This window comes from Hemitrygon akajei, chromosome 24 (assembly GCF_048418815.1).
Source record: "Hemitrygon akajei chromosome 24, sHemAka1.3, whole genome shotgun sequence".
In the NCBI taxonomy this organism is placed as follows: domain Eukaryota; kingdom Metazoa; phylum Chordata; class Chondrichthyes; order Myliobatiformes; family Dasyatidae; genus Hemitrygon; species Hemitrygon akajei.
In genome coordinates this window covers 18,487,390-18,506,753 of record NC_133147.1, presented here as the reverse complement: position 1 = coordinate 18,506,753, position 19,364 = coordinate 18,487,390, and the positions used below count along the sequence as shown (strand labels likewise).

General features: G+C 43.2%; 2 protein-coding genes across 3 annotated transcripts in view; both read left to right on the top strand.

The window, feature by feature from the left end:
* The window catches only part of matn1 (matrilin 1), a 28,174-nt gene extending 18,823 nt beyond the window's left edge, over positions 1 to 9,351 (top strand). The window contains exons 5-7 of the mRNA XM_073028474.1: positions 2,249 to 2,653; positions 6,880 to 7,029; positions 9,125 to 9,351. Of these exons, the coding sequence (XP_072884575.1) occupies positions 2,249 to 2,653; positions 6,880 to 7,029; positions 9,125 to 9,336 (767 nt within the window). The 3' untranslated portion in view covers positions 9,337 to 9,351. The remainder of the gene's footprint in view (positions 1 to 2,248; positions 2,654 to 6,879; positions 7,030 to 9,124) is intronic.
* Positions 9,352 to 17,651: 8,300 nt separating this feature from the next.
* Positions 17,652 to 19,364, top strand: part of ppp1r8a (protein phosphatase 1, regulatory subunit 8a) — a 46,056-nt gene continuing 44,343 nt past the window's right edge. The window contains exon 1 of one of the 2 annotated variants that reach the window (XM_073028471.1): positions 17,652 to 17,783. In XM_073028471.1, the coding sequence (XP_072884572.1) occupies positions 17,781 to 17,783 (3 nt within the window). In that variant the 5' untranslated portion in view covers positions 17,652 to 17,780. The remainder of the gene's footprint in view (positions 17,784 to 19,364) is intronic. The other variant, XM_073028470.1, reaches the window with a different exon arrangement.

Here is a 19,364-nt window from a genome sequence, read left to right as displayed (position 1 = left end):
GGTGAAAAAGTTTTTCCTCAACTCCGTTCTAAATGGCCTACCCCTTATTCTTAAACTGTGGCCTCTGATTCTGGACTCCCCCAACATCAGGAACATGTTCCCTGCCTCTAGCGTGTCCAAGCCCTTAATAATCTTATATGTTTCAATCAGATCCCCTCTCATCCTTCTAAATTCCAGTGTATTCAAGCCCAGTGGCTCCAATCTTTCAACATATGACAGTCTCGCCATCCCGGGAATTAACCTCGTGAACCTAAGCTGCACTCCTTCAATAGCAAGAATGTCCTTCCTCAAATCTGGAGACCAAAACTGAACACAATACTCCAGGTGTGGTCTCACCAGGGCCCTGTACAACTGCAGAAGGACCTCTTTGCTCCTATACTCAACTCCCCTTGTTATGAAGGCCAACATGCCATTAGCTTTCTTCCCTGCCTGCTGTACCTGCATGCTTACTTTCAGTGATTGATGAACAAGGACACCTAGATCTTGTCGTACTTCCCCTTTTCCTAACTTGACACCATTGTCAATGGCAGCAGCGAGAAGAGAGCATGGGCTAGGTGGTAGAGATCTTTGATGGATGCTGCTTTCCTACAACAGTGTTTCATGTAGATGTGCTCAGTGGTTGGGAGGGCTTTACCCGTGATGTACTGGGCCGAATCCACTACCTTTTGAAGGATTTTCCACTCAATACCAAGCCGTTATGCAGCCAGTCAATACACTTTCCACTTCACATCTATAGAAGTTTGTCAAAGTTTTTGATGTCATGCCAAATCTCCCCAGACTCCTAAGGAAGTAAAGGCGCTGGTCCCACAGGTTTTCAGTTGTTAGGGTGTAATCTGGAGTTATGGTATATAGCAAATAATAATTTTAACAGCAGCCAGTCTTCAGACCTGAATGTGAACTGTAGATTGAATTTAAAATGCAGCTCTGAACAATGGTCTTCCTGGAGCTGCAGACTGGGTCTGATTGCAGACCAGGAAACACCCCAGAAATGTCTGCATATGCATGAATGCAACTCAGAGACAGTAGGGATTAGCCCTCATCTTGGATGTGTTGGTGTGAAGATCTACATGTTTGAAAACTATATGTAATTCAAAGAAAGCATTGTAGATAAATAGTAAATATGGAAATGTCCTACTGTTACCTTTGATCTTTTCATATAAAAATTCCATGTAATATTGGGTCAGGGGAGCCTCTTCTTCCAAGATTATCTTGAAGGCAAATAAAGATTTCCAATTCGACCAGTGTCATTGTCTCTCCGGTGTCGTTGTTCACTGTCGCATCGGCACTTAATGGTGGGATAGGTCTGTATGCAAGCATTTGTTTTATGACTACATTATTTTAAGGTAAAGTTTGTTCTCTGTGCTATACTCTGCTCCACTGTCTTAGATAGGCACATGGATAATAGAAAAATGGAGGATGTATAGGAGGGAAGGGTTAGATTGATGCTGGGGTGGATTAATATAGGTCAGCACAACATTGTGAGCCCAAGGGGCTGCACTGTTCCATGTTCTACATTGAAATGCAACAGGTAATTAATTATTTACACCTTAGATCCTAGGAATAATGATACTTTGTTCATTCGTTACGTGCCGTGTCTTATGACGTGGGCGATCACGGTCTTTCCACGACTGTGATTGTTCTCGGCAATTTTTTCTACAGAAGTAGTTTGCCATTGCCTTCTTTGGGGCAGCGTCTTTACAAGACGGGCGACCATGGCCATTATCAATGCCGTTCAGAGATTGTCTGTGGTCGCATAACCGGGACTTGTGATATGCACCCGATACTCATACGACCATCCACCACCTGCTCCTTTGGCTTTACATGATCCTGTTCAGGGTGGGGGTACACCTTGCCCAAGGGTGACCTGCAGGCTAGCGGAGGGAAGGAGCGCCTTACACCTCCTTTGGTAGAGACGCATCTCCACCCTGCTGCCCAATAACAATATTTATAGAATGTAAATAGCAGCACTAGTCAATAGATGAACATAAACATGCAGTAGATTTTCCTTTTGTAAACTGACAATGTAGATTGTGCCACCCACACTGAACACTGATCTCTTTTTAATTTTAAGTTAATTACTTATTCGTGATTTTTCAAAGAAAAGCTATTTCAAGAATTGCATTATTCTTCTAAATTGGAAATTACAATTGCTGCATCGGCTTCCCTTGGTCCTGAGAACAGGAGTGACACAATAAAAAGTTAAATTCTTTCTTTATTTATTAATACCTGCTTTTAATTTTCCTCCCAGCTTGCAGTTCAGGAGCCGTCGATTTGGGCTTCATTATCGATGGATCAAAGAGTGTGAGGCCCGAAAACTTCGAGCTGGTCAAAAAATTCATCAATCAGATCATCGACTCCCTCGATGTTGGCGATCAGCAGGCCCGGGTTTCTCTTGTTCAGTACTCGAGCTCAGTCAGGACAGAATTCCCCCTCAACAAGTTCAAAACGAAGCAAAGCATCAAGGCAGCGGTCAAGAAGATGGAGTACATGGAGAGAGGAACAATGACAGGCCTGGCTCTGCAGCATCTGTCTGAAAAGGTTTTCGTCCCGTCACAGGGAGCACGAGAGAACATCCCAAAAGTCGGCATTGTCTTTACTGACGGGCGCTCACAGGATTATATTAATGATCATGCCCAAAAGATCAAAGCTAAAGGTAACACTGCAGCAATACCCTGTTAAGATATCCTATGGGAGGAAATTGCAAGACCATGGGGAAAGAGTTGAGACATTCTTTTTACTTTCTTTCTTTCTTTCCTTCCTTCTTTTCTTCTCTCTCTCTTTCTATCTATCTATTGGCCCATTCAGTCCCTCATGCCACGCCACCCATCAATCCCCCGATTTAATCCTAGCCTTATCAAGGAACAGTTTACAATGACCAATTAACCTATCAACCGGTACGTCTTTGGACCAGAGCGGCCGGAGGAAATTCACCCTACCTGTTCCCACTGTGCAAAATAGTCCCGTGATAAGCTGAACTCAAACAATTTGGTGCAAAAATTAACTTAAAATAAGTCTGCAAGTAATAGATTGAGAGTCAATAAATGGGTTGAAATTTGTTTTCCTGGAGATGCATTTTGGGGGTTGATTGCAGACAAAGAAACACTCCGTTTGACTGCAGAAGTCTGCACATGCATGAATGCGGCCCAGAGTCAGTCGGAATTAACATCCATTTTGGGTGTCTGGAGTGTGGGTGCAAAGAAGGAGGTGTTTGAAAACTATATGTAATTCAAAGGAAGCATTGTAGATACATTGTAGCTATACAATTGTCCTGCTGTTACCTTTGATCTTTAATGAATTATTTATGGACAGTAATGGGGTGCAAAATGTTGACATGAGCAAATAATAATGTACAGACATCCTTTTCCATTGACCTCCACTGCAGTGCACTCTGTTACCTTGAGTACTGGGTGCCGTTTTAGGCTCCTCATCTTAGAAGAGATGTGCTGGCATTGGAGAGAGTCCAGAGGAGGTTCACAAGGATAATTCCAGGAATGGAAGGGTTATCATACGAGGAACGTTTGATGGCTCTGGGTCTGTACTCACTGGAATTCAGAAGGATGGGGGGGGGGGGGCTCTCATTGAAACTTTTAGAAGGCCTAGACAGAGTAGATGTAGAAAGGATGTTTCCCATGGTGGAAGAGTCTAGGACAAGAGGGCACAACCTCAGGACAGAGGGGCGCCTTTTAAAACAGAGATGCAGAGAAATTTCTGTAGCCAAAGGGTGGTGAATTTGTGGAATTTGTTGCCACATACAGCTGTGGAGGCTGGGTCGTTGGGTGCATTTAAGGCAGAAATTGATAGGTTCTTGATTGGACATGTCATCAAAGGTTACGGGGAAATGAGATTGAGGAGGAGAATAAAAAGGATCAGCCATGATTGAATGGCGGAACAGACTCGATGGGCCAGATGGCCTAATTCTGCTCCTATCTCGTATGGTCTTATGGTTACAAATATATAAGGTTGTTGGCTTGCTTCCTGGTGTCTACGTGTGCAGGAGACTGTCTGGGTTGTCGCGTTATCACGGCAGTCATGGAGCACTTCGGCTTTAGTGGCCGTAGTTCTATTAGTTTTAAACGACAAAAAAGGACAAGACAGGTTAGTGTTCTAAACTGGAACAGGATTCATTTTGGGGGAATTGGACAGGATCTAACACAGGTTCATTGGATGAGTTTTGCTTGAATGGTAAGTAAAAGGCTTACTTACACTATACTTGTGAAACTCCTTTTTTACCGGGCTTCTCTTTAGATGCAGCTTGTTAGCCCCTCACTAACAGCCTTCGGACTCAACAGTGAGAAAATCCCCCTTCTCAGGCTGCGTACGTCTGGGGTGGATATGGCTTGGGTTTCCAAACCTGGGAGATTGGGATGTCTCACCCACCCGAACCCCGGTCTGTGTGAACACCGTGTAATTACTGCTCCATGCAATCGCCCGTTGGCAAGAAATACCAGACTGTACCCGGCATACAATTAGAAAGAAAGTACACTTAACCAAACTTTATTAAGGAAGAAAGGGGGAAAAAAAAGAAAAATAAAACAGAAGAGCCCATCATAACTAAAACAGTCAAATATGCGCAGGCTGGAGCTCAAATCTTCCAAAAGTTTAGTGCCCGGTGTACCAATGGCGCCAACTCCTATTCACTGACCACCGGTAGGATTTTCCCTCTTGGACTCCATCGAGTTGCACATTCTTGTTGGATTGAATCCTACGGCCAGTTCTCTTGGGCTTCCTCTCTCTTTATCTCCCGCTGAAAAAGACGTCGGCCCACCTCAGTGTCCATCACAAAAACCTCTCCACCCGGCGTTTTCTGGAACCTTCTCCCAATTCTACCATCCTGATTGGATGACACGACATTCCTAAGCAAGGGCATCGCAACCTCTTTAATGGTAACCCAAACACTACTAGCAGAACACACTGCTTCTACAGAAACCCATTAAATGAAATACCATACAACATTAGTAGTAAATTCTTCGCCAGGGCGTGACACTTGTATTTTGAGTGTGATATCAGGCGTCCGGAAGCAGCACGTTCTTATTCAGGTGAAGGGCAAACCAGACTCATTTTCTAAATCAACACACACGAAGAGGAAAAGGTTTTACACGGATGTTGCTTTCTTCAAAACGTGTCAAGGATTCCTGTGTTGAATGACATGTTTAGAAGAAAGCATTGATGAGGAAATCTGTTGCGTTATCATTCCTGTTCATTTAAGATAAGTACATTTATTTAATAATCTGTATGTTGTTCCTCTCCGCGCCCTGCGGTGCGTCGGGCGGCGGCCTTTTGCGGTTTACTTAGCACTTGTCTGTTTTTACGACCGAGTTGCTAGCTCGCTGCTCAACCCAGCATGGATGGACAGCGTTAGATTTGATCCAACCGAGAGAATTGATATAGACTTTGAATTTGATATTTCCACCCCAGCCATGGCTCCCGAGAGCAGATAAATTGATAAAACCGAGGCTTTGGAACCTTTTATGAATTGCACGTGTTGTCACAACAAACACTTTTGCTCTCTAAAGAAAATATTCCCACATGTCAGCTCTCTGTGTAGAATGACAAACATCCGAACTGTCTGTCACTGTCGATCAGATTTTGCACCAGGTTTTATCTACCACAGTTCTTTATTTCCATTCCTGTGCAATCATTGTATTCTATCAATGTGCCCCTTTCACAGTATCTGCATCCTCCCGGGTCCTCAAATCCTCAAGGTCCTTTGACAAGCCTGACACAGAAAACAAGAACCGATGAATCAGTCTGAGAAATCAGGTTGGAAGAGCATCACCTTATATTCCGTCTAAGCAGCCTCAAATCTGATGGCATAAACATCGATTTCTCTAACTTCTGGTAATCGCCCCCTCCTCTCCTTCACCATTCCCCATTCCTGTTTCCCTCTCTCAACTCATCTCCCTACCTGTCCATCACCTCCCTCTGGTGCTGTTCCCCCTTCCCATTCTTCCATGGTCTTCTGCCCCCTCCTATGAGATTCCCCCCTCTGCAGCCCTTTATCTCTTTCACCAATCAACTTCCCAGCTCTTCCCAGCTCCTCCCCCTCTCCCGGGATTCACCTATCACCTGCCACCTTGTACTTCTTCCCCACCAGCTTCTTACCCCGGCTCCTCCCCTTTCTCTCCAGTCCTGATGAAGGGTCTCGGCCCTCCACACCGACTGTTCACTCTTTTCCATAGCTGCTGCCTGGCCTGCTGAGCTCCTCCAGCATGTTGTGTGTGTTGCTCTGGATTTCCAGCATCTGCACACTCTCTCATGTTTGAGAAATCCACATAGTGAAGCCACACTGCCCCTTTCAGCAATCAAATCCGGCCACCACTTCCAACAAGAGTCAATGAATGGGGATGAGAAAACAATTCCCCTGACTTCTTTATTCCAGACACACAAAGCTACTCCTGCTCCAGATGAAAAAAAATGGTTAATTGCACCCACTAAGAGATTGGACCTGTGAATCTGTGGCACTAGTGTGCTCAGCATAATTATACATTTCATTATTGAATAACATAGGAGCATTCATCTTTCTCTATGTTACTTGATCTTTGGGGGGTTTCAACTTTTTTATGCCATGATCAAGGAGTCCATGGACCCCGGGTTGGAAACACCTGCCTTAGAGCCTAGAGTTTTTATTCTTGACAATAGTTAGTGGCAGGACAATGCCAAGTTCATGTAACAATACAAGCAATACAAAAATGGTAATACATTCCCCTACTGGGCAACAGCGGAGAAGATTTTCAAAATGCAATCGGTAATTCACTCTTCCTGACGAAGGGTCTCGGCCTGAAACGTCGACTGTGCTTCTCCTTATAGATGCTGCCTGGCCTGCTGTGTTCCACCAGCATTTTGTGTGTGTTGTAGTAATTCACTCTTATATATTTTCAGGGGTTAAGATGTTTGCAATTGGAGTGGGGAATGCCCTGGAAGAAGAATTAAGGATGATTGCTTCAGATCCAGTCAAAGATCATTACTATTATACCGCAGATTTCAAAACAATGAATCAAATTGCAGACAAATTACAGGTTAAAATATGTGGTAAGTTTTTTTTTCATTTGTTTTGAAAATAGTTCAGTATTGTATTTTTATTTCTCTAAGTCTGGATTTTTCAGACTAAGAAACTCGGCAAATACTGCTCCGCCCTCATCCCTGGGCAGAATCTTGGATTTCTGAACATTTGATAGTGGGAAATAATCGATATTTTAGTATCACCAACAATTTAATCTCTTTTTTTTTCACAAACAACAGAATATCTGCAGATGCTGGAAATCCAAGCAACGCGCACAAAATGCTGGAGGAACTCAGCAGGGTTTTCTGAAGAAGGGTCTTGGACCGAAATGCCGACTGTACTTTTTTCCAGAGATGCTTCCTGGCCTGCTGAGTTCCTCCAGCATTTTGCGTGTGTGTTGCTTAATCTTTTTTATCGTTCATTCGAAACAGGCGTAGAATCACGTAGTGTTTATCTGAGGAACTGATTAAAATCTTTTTGAGTTGGAATAATCAGAATCAGATTTAATAACACTGGCACATGTTGCTGCTTTTGCAGGAGCAGTACAATGCAGCACAATATTAGAGAAAAAAAGACTGAATTACAGTATATTATTAGTTATTAAATAAGCAGCACAAAAAACAGAAATAAAAAGTAGTGAGGTAGTGTTCATGGGTTCAGTGTCCATTCAGAAAATGAATGGCAGAGGGGGAGAAGCTGTTTCTGAATCATTGAGTGTATCAACCTCATTTTGAACACTGTGGAAATGTTTATAAATGCTTTTATGGTAAATGTTCAATGAAATTTATCCAAATCAATTGCACGAGTAAACACAAAGTCCACTGCCGATGCTGGGGTCAAAGCAACACGTACAACACGCTGGAGGAACTCGGCAGATCGGTCCACGGATGCTGCCCGACCTGCTGAGTTCCTCCAGCTTGTTGTACGTGTTCAATTGCATGAGTGTTGTTGGATGCCAGATGCTACCCAGTGCTGGATCTATGTTAGTTTTCAGCAAGTCTGTCTCCTCACAACTGACTACAAATTCTGCCACAGTGCGAATACACTGACATATCAGACAGACAGACATACTTTTTTGATCCCGAGGGAAATTGGGTTTCGTTACGGTTGCACCAACCAAGAATAGAGTAGAAATATAGCAAAATAAAACCAGAAATAATTAAATAATAATAAGTAAAGTATGCCAAGTGGAAATAAGTCCAGGACCAGCCTATTGGCTCAGGGTGTTTGACACTCCGAGGGAGGAGTTGTAAAGTTTGATGGCCACAGGCAGGAATGACTTCCTATGCCGCTCAGTGTTACATCTCGGTGGAATGAGTCTCCGGCTGAACGTACTCCTGTGTCTAACCAGTACATTATGGAGTGGATGGGAGACATTGTCCAAGATGGCATGCAACTTGGACAGCATCCAGATGGGATCACAGATGAAACCATTTGTGTCATAGTGGACTGACTGAATGAAAACTGCATGAGATAAATTTTGATTCAAGGGTTTAGAGAGCAAAAAAAAAATCTTCAGATTCTTGAAATCTGAGATAAGGGCAGAATATACTGGGCAAACTCATCAGAACAGTCAACATCTGTGAAGAAGAAAAGAGTTAATGTCTCAGGTTGATGGCTTTGTAACAGAACAGTTCTTATAAGGGACTAAAACATGACTTTAACTGAAATATGCCTTTTGATTTTGTGTTTTATAATCTGTGTTTTCATTCATTTTTTTGCTGCAGTTTGTGCAATTATTTTGCACGTAGGGGTAGGAGTGGGGTTTGATGTTTTTCTTTGAGTGGGGTTATTCCACGGTTCTTTGTTTCCTGGCTGTCTACGAGGAAGACAAATTTCAGGGTTGTATGCCGCATGCATACTTTGATAATAAATATACTATGAACATTATCTTTCTGTCTCTCCCCGCAGGGGTTGCCTGAGCCGCAGAATTCTTGGAGATTTAAGTAACGTTCGCTTTGCTATAAGTTCATTACTATCGGTGGGGAAATAGCCACTATTTTCCAGCATCTGCAAAGTTTTACCTACCAATAAATATCTCTACTGGGACCTGCAAGCGTGATTCACAGAGAAGTTGAAAAACATTGATATTTTTTCCCTCACGTAGCTTCTTTTTGCTTTCAGTTGAACCTGAAGACCCATGTGCCTGCGAGTCACTCGTGAATTTCCAGACAAAGGTGGAGAAAATAATTAAAACACTGACGTCCAAACATATCCTTTTAATCTCTCGTGCAGTTTATCTGTGTATCAATATATTATGTAGGCCTCCGTTAGTCTCGGTAGACCATGGAGCAATCAGTTTCATCATCATCATCATTATGTACTGTGTTGTATGATGTATGGTCATGCTCGTTCATGCTGTTGTTCCTTTCTCTATTCATGACCATGATCGTTTTTGGCAAATATTTCTACTAAAATTGTTTGCCTTCTGGGCAGTGTCTTTACAAGATGGGTGACCCCAGCCATTATCAATACTCTTCAGAGATTGTCTGCCTGGCGTCAGTGGTCGCATAACCAGGACTTGTGATCTACACCAGCTGCTCGTACGACCATCCACCGCCTGCTCCCGTGGTTTCATGAAACCCTGATTCAGGGTGGGGGGGGTAGTTAAGCAAGGGAAAGAGGTGGGGAAGGGTGAGGGAGTGGAGGGAATGAAGAAGAGGAGCACTCGTGTAAGATTGCAACATGTGTCTCGCTCTTTAGAAGGCTTACTGATATTATTTTAAAATTCATTTACGGGACGTGGGTGTCGCCAGCTAAGCCCATCCCTAGTTGCCCTCGAGAAGGTGGTGATGAGCTGTCTTCTTGAACTGCTGCAGTCCCTGAGGTGTGGGTACACCCACGGTGCTGTTGGCAGGGCGGGGGGGGGAAATTCCATGGTCTTAACCCAGCGCCAATGAAGGAACGGCAACATGCTTCCTATTCAGGATGGTGAGTGTCTTGGAGGAGGATTTCCAAGTGGTGGTGTTCCCAGATATCTGCTGTTCTCATCCTTCTAGATGGTACTGATATATAGTTTAGGTATTTGATTCATTTAAAGTTTTACACCACTTTTGCCTAAACCATTATACTCCAATACTTTGACTGTCATGCCGTATGGTCCTTAACAAACTTTTGCACTAGGTGCCTTCGGGAAAAAGCTGGCAGCTCTTGAGAACAGACTTCTTGTCAAATAGACACCGCTGCACTTTTCCTGACAACTGTTAACATCACCAAGTATACTGAAAACACGCTTATTTAATATACAGGGGCATCTGAATTACTAAACAAAAATGCTTTTATTTTAAAATGTCTAGACTAGTTACCGTATCCGTATTAAGAAACCCTATAACAAGGGTTCCCAACCTGGGGTCCAAGGACTGCTGGCTTAATGGTATTGGTCCATGGCATAAAAAAGGTTGGGAACTCCTGCCCTATAATAAGAAGTGCAGTCACTTTCATTTGAACAATGCACTATGAAATAAACTGGAAACACTGACACTTCTGGCAAAATATTTTGTATATTAAAGGAGAAATATGCTAAATATAAAACTAAGTCAGAATTTGATTTGTATTTATATAGTAATTTACTTGTTTGATACTAATATTGGCAGATCACTCAACCATTTTTACCCCAAGCTCGTGTATTTTGTCCACTGGCTAAATTAAAAGTCTCATTAAAAGAGCATATGTTCTGAAAATAGTCTGATACACAGGAACAAACTTCCACAGTTGTTCCGTTCTAATGTGAGGCAAACAGTTAAGGCGTGCCATATTTATAAATTTTTTGGACAAAACCAAGGGACGAAATTTTAAAAATTTGCATGCAGCCAAGAAAGCGGAACACGAGTGTTTCACCCGCCTATTGCAGTCCTCTCCTGATTGGCTATCGAAGGGGAGTGTAACAAGTGAACAGCAATATACCATCTCTTTCATGCTTGTGACCAGAGATCTATTTCTAACTCAAAATGTCTTATGTGTGCCTTTTTTAAAAATTCAGATATTTATATAAGTATATTTAAGAAGAAAAGGTATCATGGAATCTTAAGAGTTTTGTTAGGATGTTCTGTTTTGTCACTTTGGTAAAACTGTATCGTGTCAGGAAATCACAGGAAAATAAAAGTGGCCTAAAAAGTTCAAATGTCGCCCTTCATTTTTTTTCTGTTCTTTCGTGAGATTGTTGGACACTAGAGTCCCAGGATTAAAATGTTCCATCTTTCACACTGAGAGCTTGAATTTAAAATTGATAGAAAGAAGACAGCGATCGTTATGTCTTGTAAGTTCAAAACACTTAACTAATTCAAAGGAAGACACGAGAGTCCGAAATGCAAGTCTAACTTCAAGGTTACTTCAAGCAAGCCGCGTACATATCACATGGTAGCATGATGATCTTTGTCATTCACATATTTATACATATATTCCATAATGAATTATTTAAACAAATAAGAATACTTAATCAACCAGTATCTATATATAAGATTACTCAAACTTTACTTCACTATTAAATATACAACAGTAAGTTCATTTTCATTTCAATGATTCCCAGAACAGTACTGTCAGATTTTCAAATTGGAGCACAATATTGATCTAATGCAGATTCTTGCTGCTGCCAGCTGGGATCTTTACCTTTTCTACAAGGGATAAAAAACTGAAAATGTCGGAAAAACTTAGCAGGCTAGCCAGCAGCTGTGGATAGAGATGCAGAGTTACCACTTCAGGTCAAAGTCCCTTCTTCAGAACTGGAGAAATGAGACAACGTTACCCCAAAGGGACATATTACAAAATAAACAGCACTCTTCCAGCTATTAGGGAGAGTTGCTATTAATGCATGAATGCTGTGAAGATGAGAGGAGGGTGGGCGCTACATTCCCAAGGTTGTCCAAGGGACTTAAGACAGAAGTGTAGAAAACAGACCTGGATTGAATTGTAAATATGAAACAGTCCCCCAAGAGAACAAAAGGAATCGAACGGAGATGAGTCCAGGAAACAAGACTAATTTCCTTACCAAAACCTGGAAGAGCTTGAAAACCTTGAACCAACAATCATGGGAAGTACCTGAGACTGGGACTCAGAAAATACTGGGTGCCAAGACTGGCGAGCATAGTGTGCAAGCTTTGTCTTTTGTCGAGCATCTTTTTTGCTACGTCCCAAAACAAACAACAAATAACTCAGAGAGGATCAATCATCAGTACATTTATTTTATGTGCAGTAAGGGGAGACTATCACCACGCAACCACCGGTGATAGACTCCAAACAAAACGGACAGTATAGTCACTCCTTTATACATAAGTACAGCTACCCACACCTTGGTTCAAGGAATCCGTGTACTTGGCATTCAGTCAGTAGTGCATCTGCTGGTCTGCAGTGTGTCAAGGACTCAGATTCCATTGGCATAATGTTGCACGAACACTATTAGCAAAGCACTCTGGTACAGTACAGGTTCCATTTTGCTACAGACAAAAATGCCATTTTGCTGCTACACATAAAGTACATATGCAGATGTTTCATACTGAAAGTTCAAATAAAGGTAAGAGTGACACCTTTCAACAGTTATCAGTGTTCTCTCTAAAATAAATTCAGATTTTGTTCAGCAACAGGGATCTACAGTAGCAACCTAGAAAGGTGCCTGAGAGAAAGCGCGACCTTGACCTTCTTAAACAAAGTAAGGTTGTACTTGAGATTGCAGGTGGTTACAGATCTTACTGAGGGCAAAAGAAATGCAGTTTGATTGTCAGGCCTTTAAATAGCCCCATCTCAGGGGCCTCACCAGTGCCCTATAAAACCTCAACATTACATCCTTGCTTTTATATTTTAGTCTTTTTGAAATGAATGCTAATATTCCATTTGCCTTCCTCACCACTGACTCAACCTGCAAATTAACCTTTTGGGAATCTTGCACGAGGACTCCCAAGCTCCATTTGCACTTCAGATGTCTGAATTTTCTCTCTATTTAGAGGTGATGAAATAATCTATAGGGATGGCATTCACATGTGACAATAATGAAGCAAATTATTCTTAATGCTGCATGGTGGGGTTTAAACTCGAGTTGCAGGGGGATGGGAACCAGAGTGCCAGAACAGTTAGCAGTTGTGGAGGCAGATGTTGGTAAGACCTCAGACAAAGTCAGGAATCGAATGGTTGAGCGTGGTGTGACTAGAGTCCTGAGCTGCGTACGCAAGAAATATCATAAGGAAGGCAGATAATAGTGCGGAAGGTGAGGTAGCTGGCTTACAAACAGAGGAGAGGCAAAATTGCAGTTAACAAGATGAATCGCAATGTAAAAGGCAGACAAAATCAAAAAGGGTGAATATGGGACTGAAGGTATGGTATTTGAATGCATGCAGTATACAGAATAAGGAAGTTGAACTTGCAGCACAGCTGCATCACTGAATCATGGCTGAAAGAAGATTATAGCTTACTGTCCAAGGATATACATTGTATTAAAAGGATAGGCAGGAAGGTAGAGGGGTGGCATTGCTCTGTGGTAAAAAATTAAGTCAATCTTTGGAAAGAGGAGACATAGGGTTGAATCATTGTGGACAGAGCTAAGGAACCACAAGGGTAAAAAGACCCTGATGGGAGTTGTATGGTGGTGGCATCTGTTAGTCTCGCAAGACCATGGATCTGCGCCTGGAAAATCTTGCGAGTGTCCTCTCCAGGGCACAGGCCTGGGCAAGATTGTGTGGAAGACCGGCAGTTGCCCACGCAGCAAGTCTCCCCTCTCCACGCCACCGATGTTGTCCAAGGGAAGGGCAAGGGCCGATACAGCTGGGCATCAGTGACGTCGCAGGAGTTGCCAGAGCGAGGTTGAAGGCAACGTCGGACTGCCTTAGGGACTCCAGCTCCGGATTTGTCCTCAGAGTTCACTCCCGAAGCCTTTCCCATGAGTGGGTATGGCCGCAAGGCAGCGGAGGTTTGAGATCAGAGTTTTCCCTCTCTTAGATGGACTGCCTTCCCAGGCTGATGAGCTCCATCTACCCGAGGCACTGGTTTTAGGGTGCCAGGACCCGCCTTCGCCCCTTCTCCTGTCAGTAGAAACAGTTCCGCCGGGCTTCGAGGCTAAGCCACACGAGAAGGCCAGGAGTTGGACTTGGTTGCCAGAGGCTATTTGAGGTGCATGCCATGAAGAGCACTCTTAGGTAGTGGGAGCTTGTCCCTACTACCACTCCTCAGCTTGACCACCTTGGAACCTGCAACCTTGGGAGTTGTATACAGACCCCCCCAGTGGCCTACAGCTCAGAAAGGGAGACAGAAAACACATGCCAGAAGGGCAATGTTACAATAGCTATCGGGGACTTCAATACGCAGGAAAATTGGGAAAAACAGGTTGGTGCTAGAACTCCAGAAACAGCTCATGGTTGAACCCACTACAGGATCAGCTAATCTGGATTGGGTGTTGTGCAATGAACCAGAACTGATTAGAGAGCTTCAGGTAAAAGAACCCTCAGGGACAAGTGATCATAATACGATCGAATTCACCCTGACATTCGAGAAGAAGAAGCTGAAGTCAGATGTATCAGTGTTACACTGGAGTAAAGGGAATTACAGAGGCATGAGGGAGAAGTTGGCCCAAATTAATTGGACAAGGACACTGGCAGGAATGATGGCAGAGTAGCAGTAGCTGGAATTTCTGGAAGCAATTTGGAAGGCATAGGATATATACATCCCAAAGCAAAGAGGAAGAAGTATTCTGAAGGAAAGATGTCAGAACCTTAGCTAACAAAGGAAGTCAAAGCCAACATATAAAGTCAAAGAGAGAGGTATATAATAGAACAAAAATTAGTGGGAAGTTAAAAGATTGGGAAGTTCTTAAAAACCAGGCAACTCAAAAAAGTCATTCTGAAGGTAAAGATGGAATACGAAAGTAAGCTAGCCAATAATATTGAAGCGGATACAAGAAGCTTCTTTAGATACACAAAGTGTAAAAGAGACGAGAGTGGATATTGGACCACTGGAAAACAATGCTGGAGAGATAGTAATGGGGGGACAATGAAATGGCAGATGAACTGAATAAGTATTTTGAATCAGTCTATGGAAGACACTGTCAATATGGTGGAAGTTCCAAGTATCAAGGATCATGACGTGTGTGATGTTACCATAACTAGAGAGAAAGTTCTTGGGAAACTGAAAGGTCTGAAGGTAGATAAATCTCCAGGAACAGATGGTGTACACACCAGAGTTCTGAAAGAGGTGGCTGAAGAGAACATGGAGGCATTAGTAATGATCTTTCAAGAATCACCAGATTCTGGAACGGTTCCAGAAGAGTGGAAAGTTCCAAGTGTGACTCCACCCTTCAAGAAGGGAGAGAGGCAGCAGAAAGGAAACTACAGGCCAGTTAGTCTGATCTCAGTGATTGGGAAGATGTTGGAGTTGGTTATTAAAGATGTGGTTTCAGGGTACTTGGGGGCACATGATAAAAGAAGCCAAAGTCAGCATGGGTTCCTCAAGGGAAAACCTTGCCTGACAAATCTGTTGGAATTCTTTGAAGAAATAACAAGCAGGTTAGCCAAAGGAGAATTGGTTGATGTTCTGCACTTGGATGCTTATCAAGCTATGAGCCCATGGTATTTCAGCAAAGATTCTAGCATGATCAGCAGGAGGCAAAGAGTGGGGATAAAGGGAGCCTTTTCAAGCTGGCTGCTGGTGACTAGCGGTGTTCCACATAAGTCAGTGTTGGGATTGATTCTTTTCACTTTATATATCAATGAATTGGATGATAGCTTTGTTGCAAACTTTGCAGACAATATGAAGACGTGTGGAGGGGTAGGTAGTTTTGAGGAAGTAGAGAGGATACATAAGGGCTCAGCCTGATTAGGAAAATGGGCAAAGAAATGGTAGATAGAATAGTGTTAGGAAGAGAACGATCATGCACTTTGGCAGAAGAAATGAAAAGGTTGACTATTTTCTAAACGGAGGGAAAATACAAAAGAAAATTAGGTGCAAAGGGACTTAGGACTAAAGGTTAATTTGCAGGTTGAGTCGGTGGTGAGGAAGGCAAATACAATGTCAGCATTCACTTCAGGAGGACTAGAACACAAAAGCGAAGATGTAATGTTCAGACTTTATAAAGCACTGGTGAGGCCTCACTTGGAGTATTGCGAGCAGTTTTGGGCCCCTTATCTTAGAAAGGATGTGCTGAAACTGGATAGGGTTCAAAGGAGGTTCACAGAAATTATTTCAGGATTGAACGGCTTGTCATATGGAGAGCATCCGATGGCTCTGGGCCTGTATTCGCAGGAATTCAGAAGAATGAGGGGTGACCTCATTGAAGCCTATCAAATGGAGAAGGGTTCTGATACGAGTGGATATGGAGAGGATGTTTCCTATGGTGAGAAGGCAAAGACCAGTGGACACAGCCTCAGGATGAGGGGCATCCTTTTAGAATGGAGATGAAGAGGAATTTCTTTAGCCAGAGAGTGGTGAATCTGTGGAAGCCAAGTCATTATGTATATTTAAGGCAAAGGTTGATAGATTCTTGATTGGTCAAGGCACGAAGGGTAACAGGAAGAAGACAGGAATTGGGGCTGAGAGGAAAATTGGATCAGCCATGAATGATGGAACAGACTCGATGGGCCAAATGGCCTAATTCTGCTCCTATATCTTATGGTCTTATTTCTCTGCACTTTTTAAAAAAAATCAATTGTTTTATCAACTGCCCATTTGTTTTCTTACTTGACACTGTAAAAGTACAAGCAGGCAATTTTGAAGACTGTGAGGCATTGGACTAATTCGATGTATAGATAGGTATTACTAGTGGATGAATATATAAAAGGCTGCTGACTGAAGTGATTGCCAGCAATCATGACAGTGTTTTTGTTTGCCCTTGAGAGCCCCTGCTACCACCTTCTCATTGCTTTGCTGGAGGCAACTGTAACCCTATCAGAACCACACTGACAGTGCAGTCAACCTGAGCTATTTGCCTCAAAAAGACAGCTGGACCCCCATCACCCAGGACATGCCCTATTCTCATTGCTACCATAAGGGAGGAGGTACAGAAGCCTGAAAGCACACACTCAACGATTCAGCAACAGCTTCTTCCCCTCTGCCATCTGATTTCTGAATGGCCATGAAATCAATGTACACTACCTTTTTTTTATGTTTAGCTTGTGCACTACATACTTAATTTACCATCTAATATATACACATACTTACTGTAATTCGCATTTTTCTCTATTATTATGTATTACATTGTACTGCTGCTGCGAATACCTCAAATTTCACATTATATGCTGGTGATATTAAATCTGATTATGATTCTGAGTTGTAATACAGTATTCACCCTCCAAAGCCTGAAAGGCGGCTATTTCTTCCTCCTTCAAATCCTTTAACCATTACACGGATTTATAGCAAAAACAAACCACGGTAGTAGAAATTCTCAGCGCGCCGAGCAACATCGTAGGAGAAGTCAGTGGTTTGTCGTCCAATCCCCCTCCACCATCTAACTCTGACTCCTCATCGTTTTCTCTCTCTCTCTCTCTCCAGTCCTGATGAAGGATCTCGGCCCGAAACGTCGGCGGTAGATGCTGCCCCGGCCTGCTGAGTTCACCAGCATTTTGTGCGTGTTGCTCCCCGCGGTGGGGGGGGGTGGGGGGAGGGGGGGGGGGGTTAGGTGACTGAAACGGGACTACATTTCCCAGCGAGCAACGCGGCGATGACCTGGGCGCATGCGCATGAATGGCTTGCGTCGCCCGCCCGCCCTTTCCGCCAATGACCCAGAATCCGGAGCGCGCTGCAGCTCTCACCCTCTCGATGTGATTCAAATGCAGGCGATTCAGATAAAACCCGTGTTCGAGTGTCCGACATGGTGAGTCCGCGGCGTTGCGGTTCGAGCTCGGGGGGGCTGTGGTGCGCTGGGCGTGGAGGCCCCAGTGGTGAATGTGGTCGAGGTTGACCGTGGTGGGGTGGGGGGCCTGTTGTGCTAGGCCGCAGTGTGGCTCCCCAGTGGCGATGGGCGAGGCAAAGCCTTCTGCTCCCTCCCACCTTGCATTACTCCATCTTATCTGCAAGCACCTTTATCTCCCTACACTCTCCAATAAATTTCTCTTATCACGTTCCCACACCTCCATCCCGCCCCAACACCACTGTTCTCTGTCATGTGTCTTCCCCCCGCCACACACACACACCTTTACCTTGAGTTTACTATGTAAAGCAGACGATTTATTGTTTGACAGATTGCCAACATGGATTCAGATGTTGAAGATTATCACACTCTCTTCTGCAGCCCCGTAATTTATTTTTAGGATAGGTATAATATATTGGTGTGCTGAGTGCAGGTGGCATCAGCTTACCTCTGCGATTTGTAGGAATGGTGGACAAATGTAATTGTGTGGTTTGGAATCCATATTGCATCAAACAATATGTTTGGACTGCTGTTATATAAATGCCAAGGGAGAAAGTTTCCTTTGTGCAGGGGTGCACAACCTTTTTTTTAATGCCATTATGGAAAGGGTCTGTGGACCCCAGGCTGGGAACCCCTGGCACTGTTTGCAGCAGTCAGTATGAAGCTAATGGTGGAAATGTGTGACAAGATGGTGGGAAACATTTATAGGCTCCAACGAAGAAAGAGAGGTCAACATTGTTTTGTTAACAAATTCTGTGCTCAGGATTATTTCTGGATTTGATTCCAAAACTGTATTTTTAAGTGATTGGGAGATTATACTTTATTTATATTTCTCAAAGCAACTTGATCTTAAAACAAATGTAATTGATCGGGCAGGGAAGGTCCCGTTATTGTGCTGTGTCTGTAAAATAAATGTGAAAACACAGGGTGGAGATGCAAAGCAAACATACTTCTCCAAAGGCAAATGCTGCTTTGATGTACGTTGCTAATCTTGGACGAACTGCAAAATTTTGCCAGTCAAATATTGAATAGATGGAGGTGGGTTTCTATGCCCCAGCAGCTCTAAACTGTACTCTTTCAGTGATTTTATGTTCTCTCCATTGTTCTGACCTGTCAGAACCCAGCAATGCTATGCTTTAAAAACCATATCCTTTCCATTAAAAATATCAAGTTCTGATTTGACAGTTCTACTCCAGAGACTTCAGTGTGTGTTTAAGATGGTGAATCAGTTAGTTGCTGTGCGAGGGAGAGGTTGGAGTTTGCAAATCTTTGTTTCTTTTTCATGCGGGGGTAGGGTGTTGATGTCTTCCTTCAACGACTTGCATGGTTTGTCTGTATTTCCTGGATAACTGGAGAAGACAAAATCTCAGAGTTGTATTCTGTATACATACTTTGATAATAAAATGAGCCTTTGAGCAATTGTTAGATTCTGTACAATATCTGAAGTTATGGAAGCTGCTATGTAAGTGCATATCTTTCTGGTAATCTACTTTTTTTCTCCTACATTACCTGCTGTCTGCTCTGTATCGGGCCATCTGGTGAATA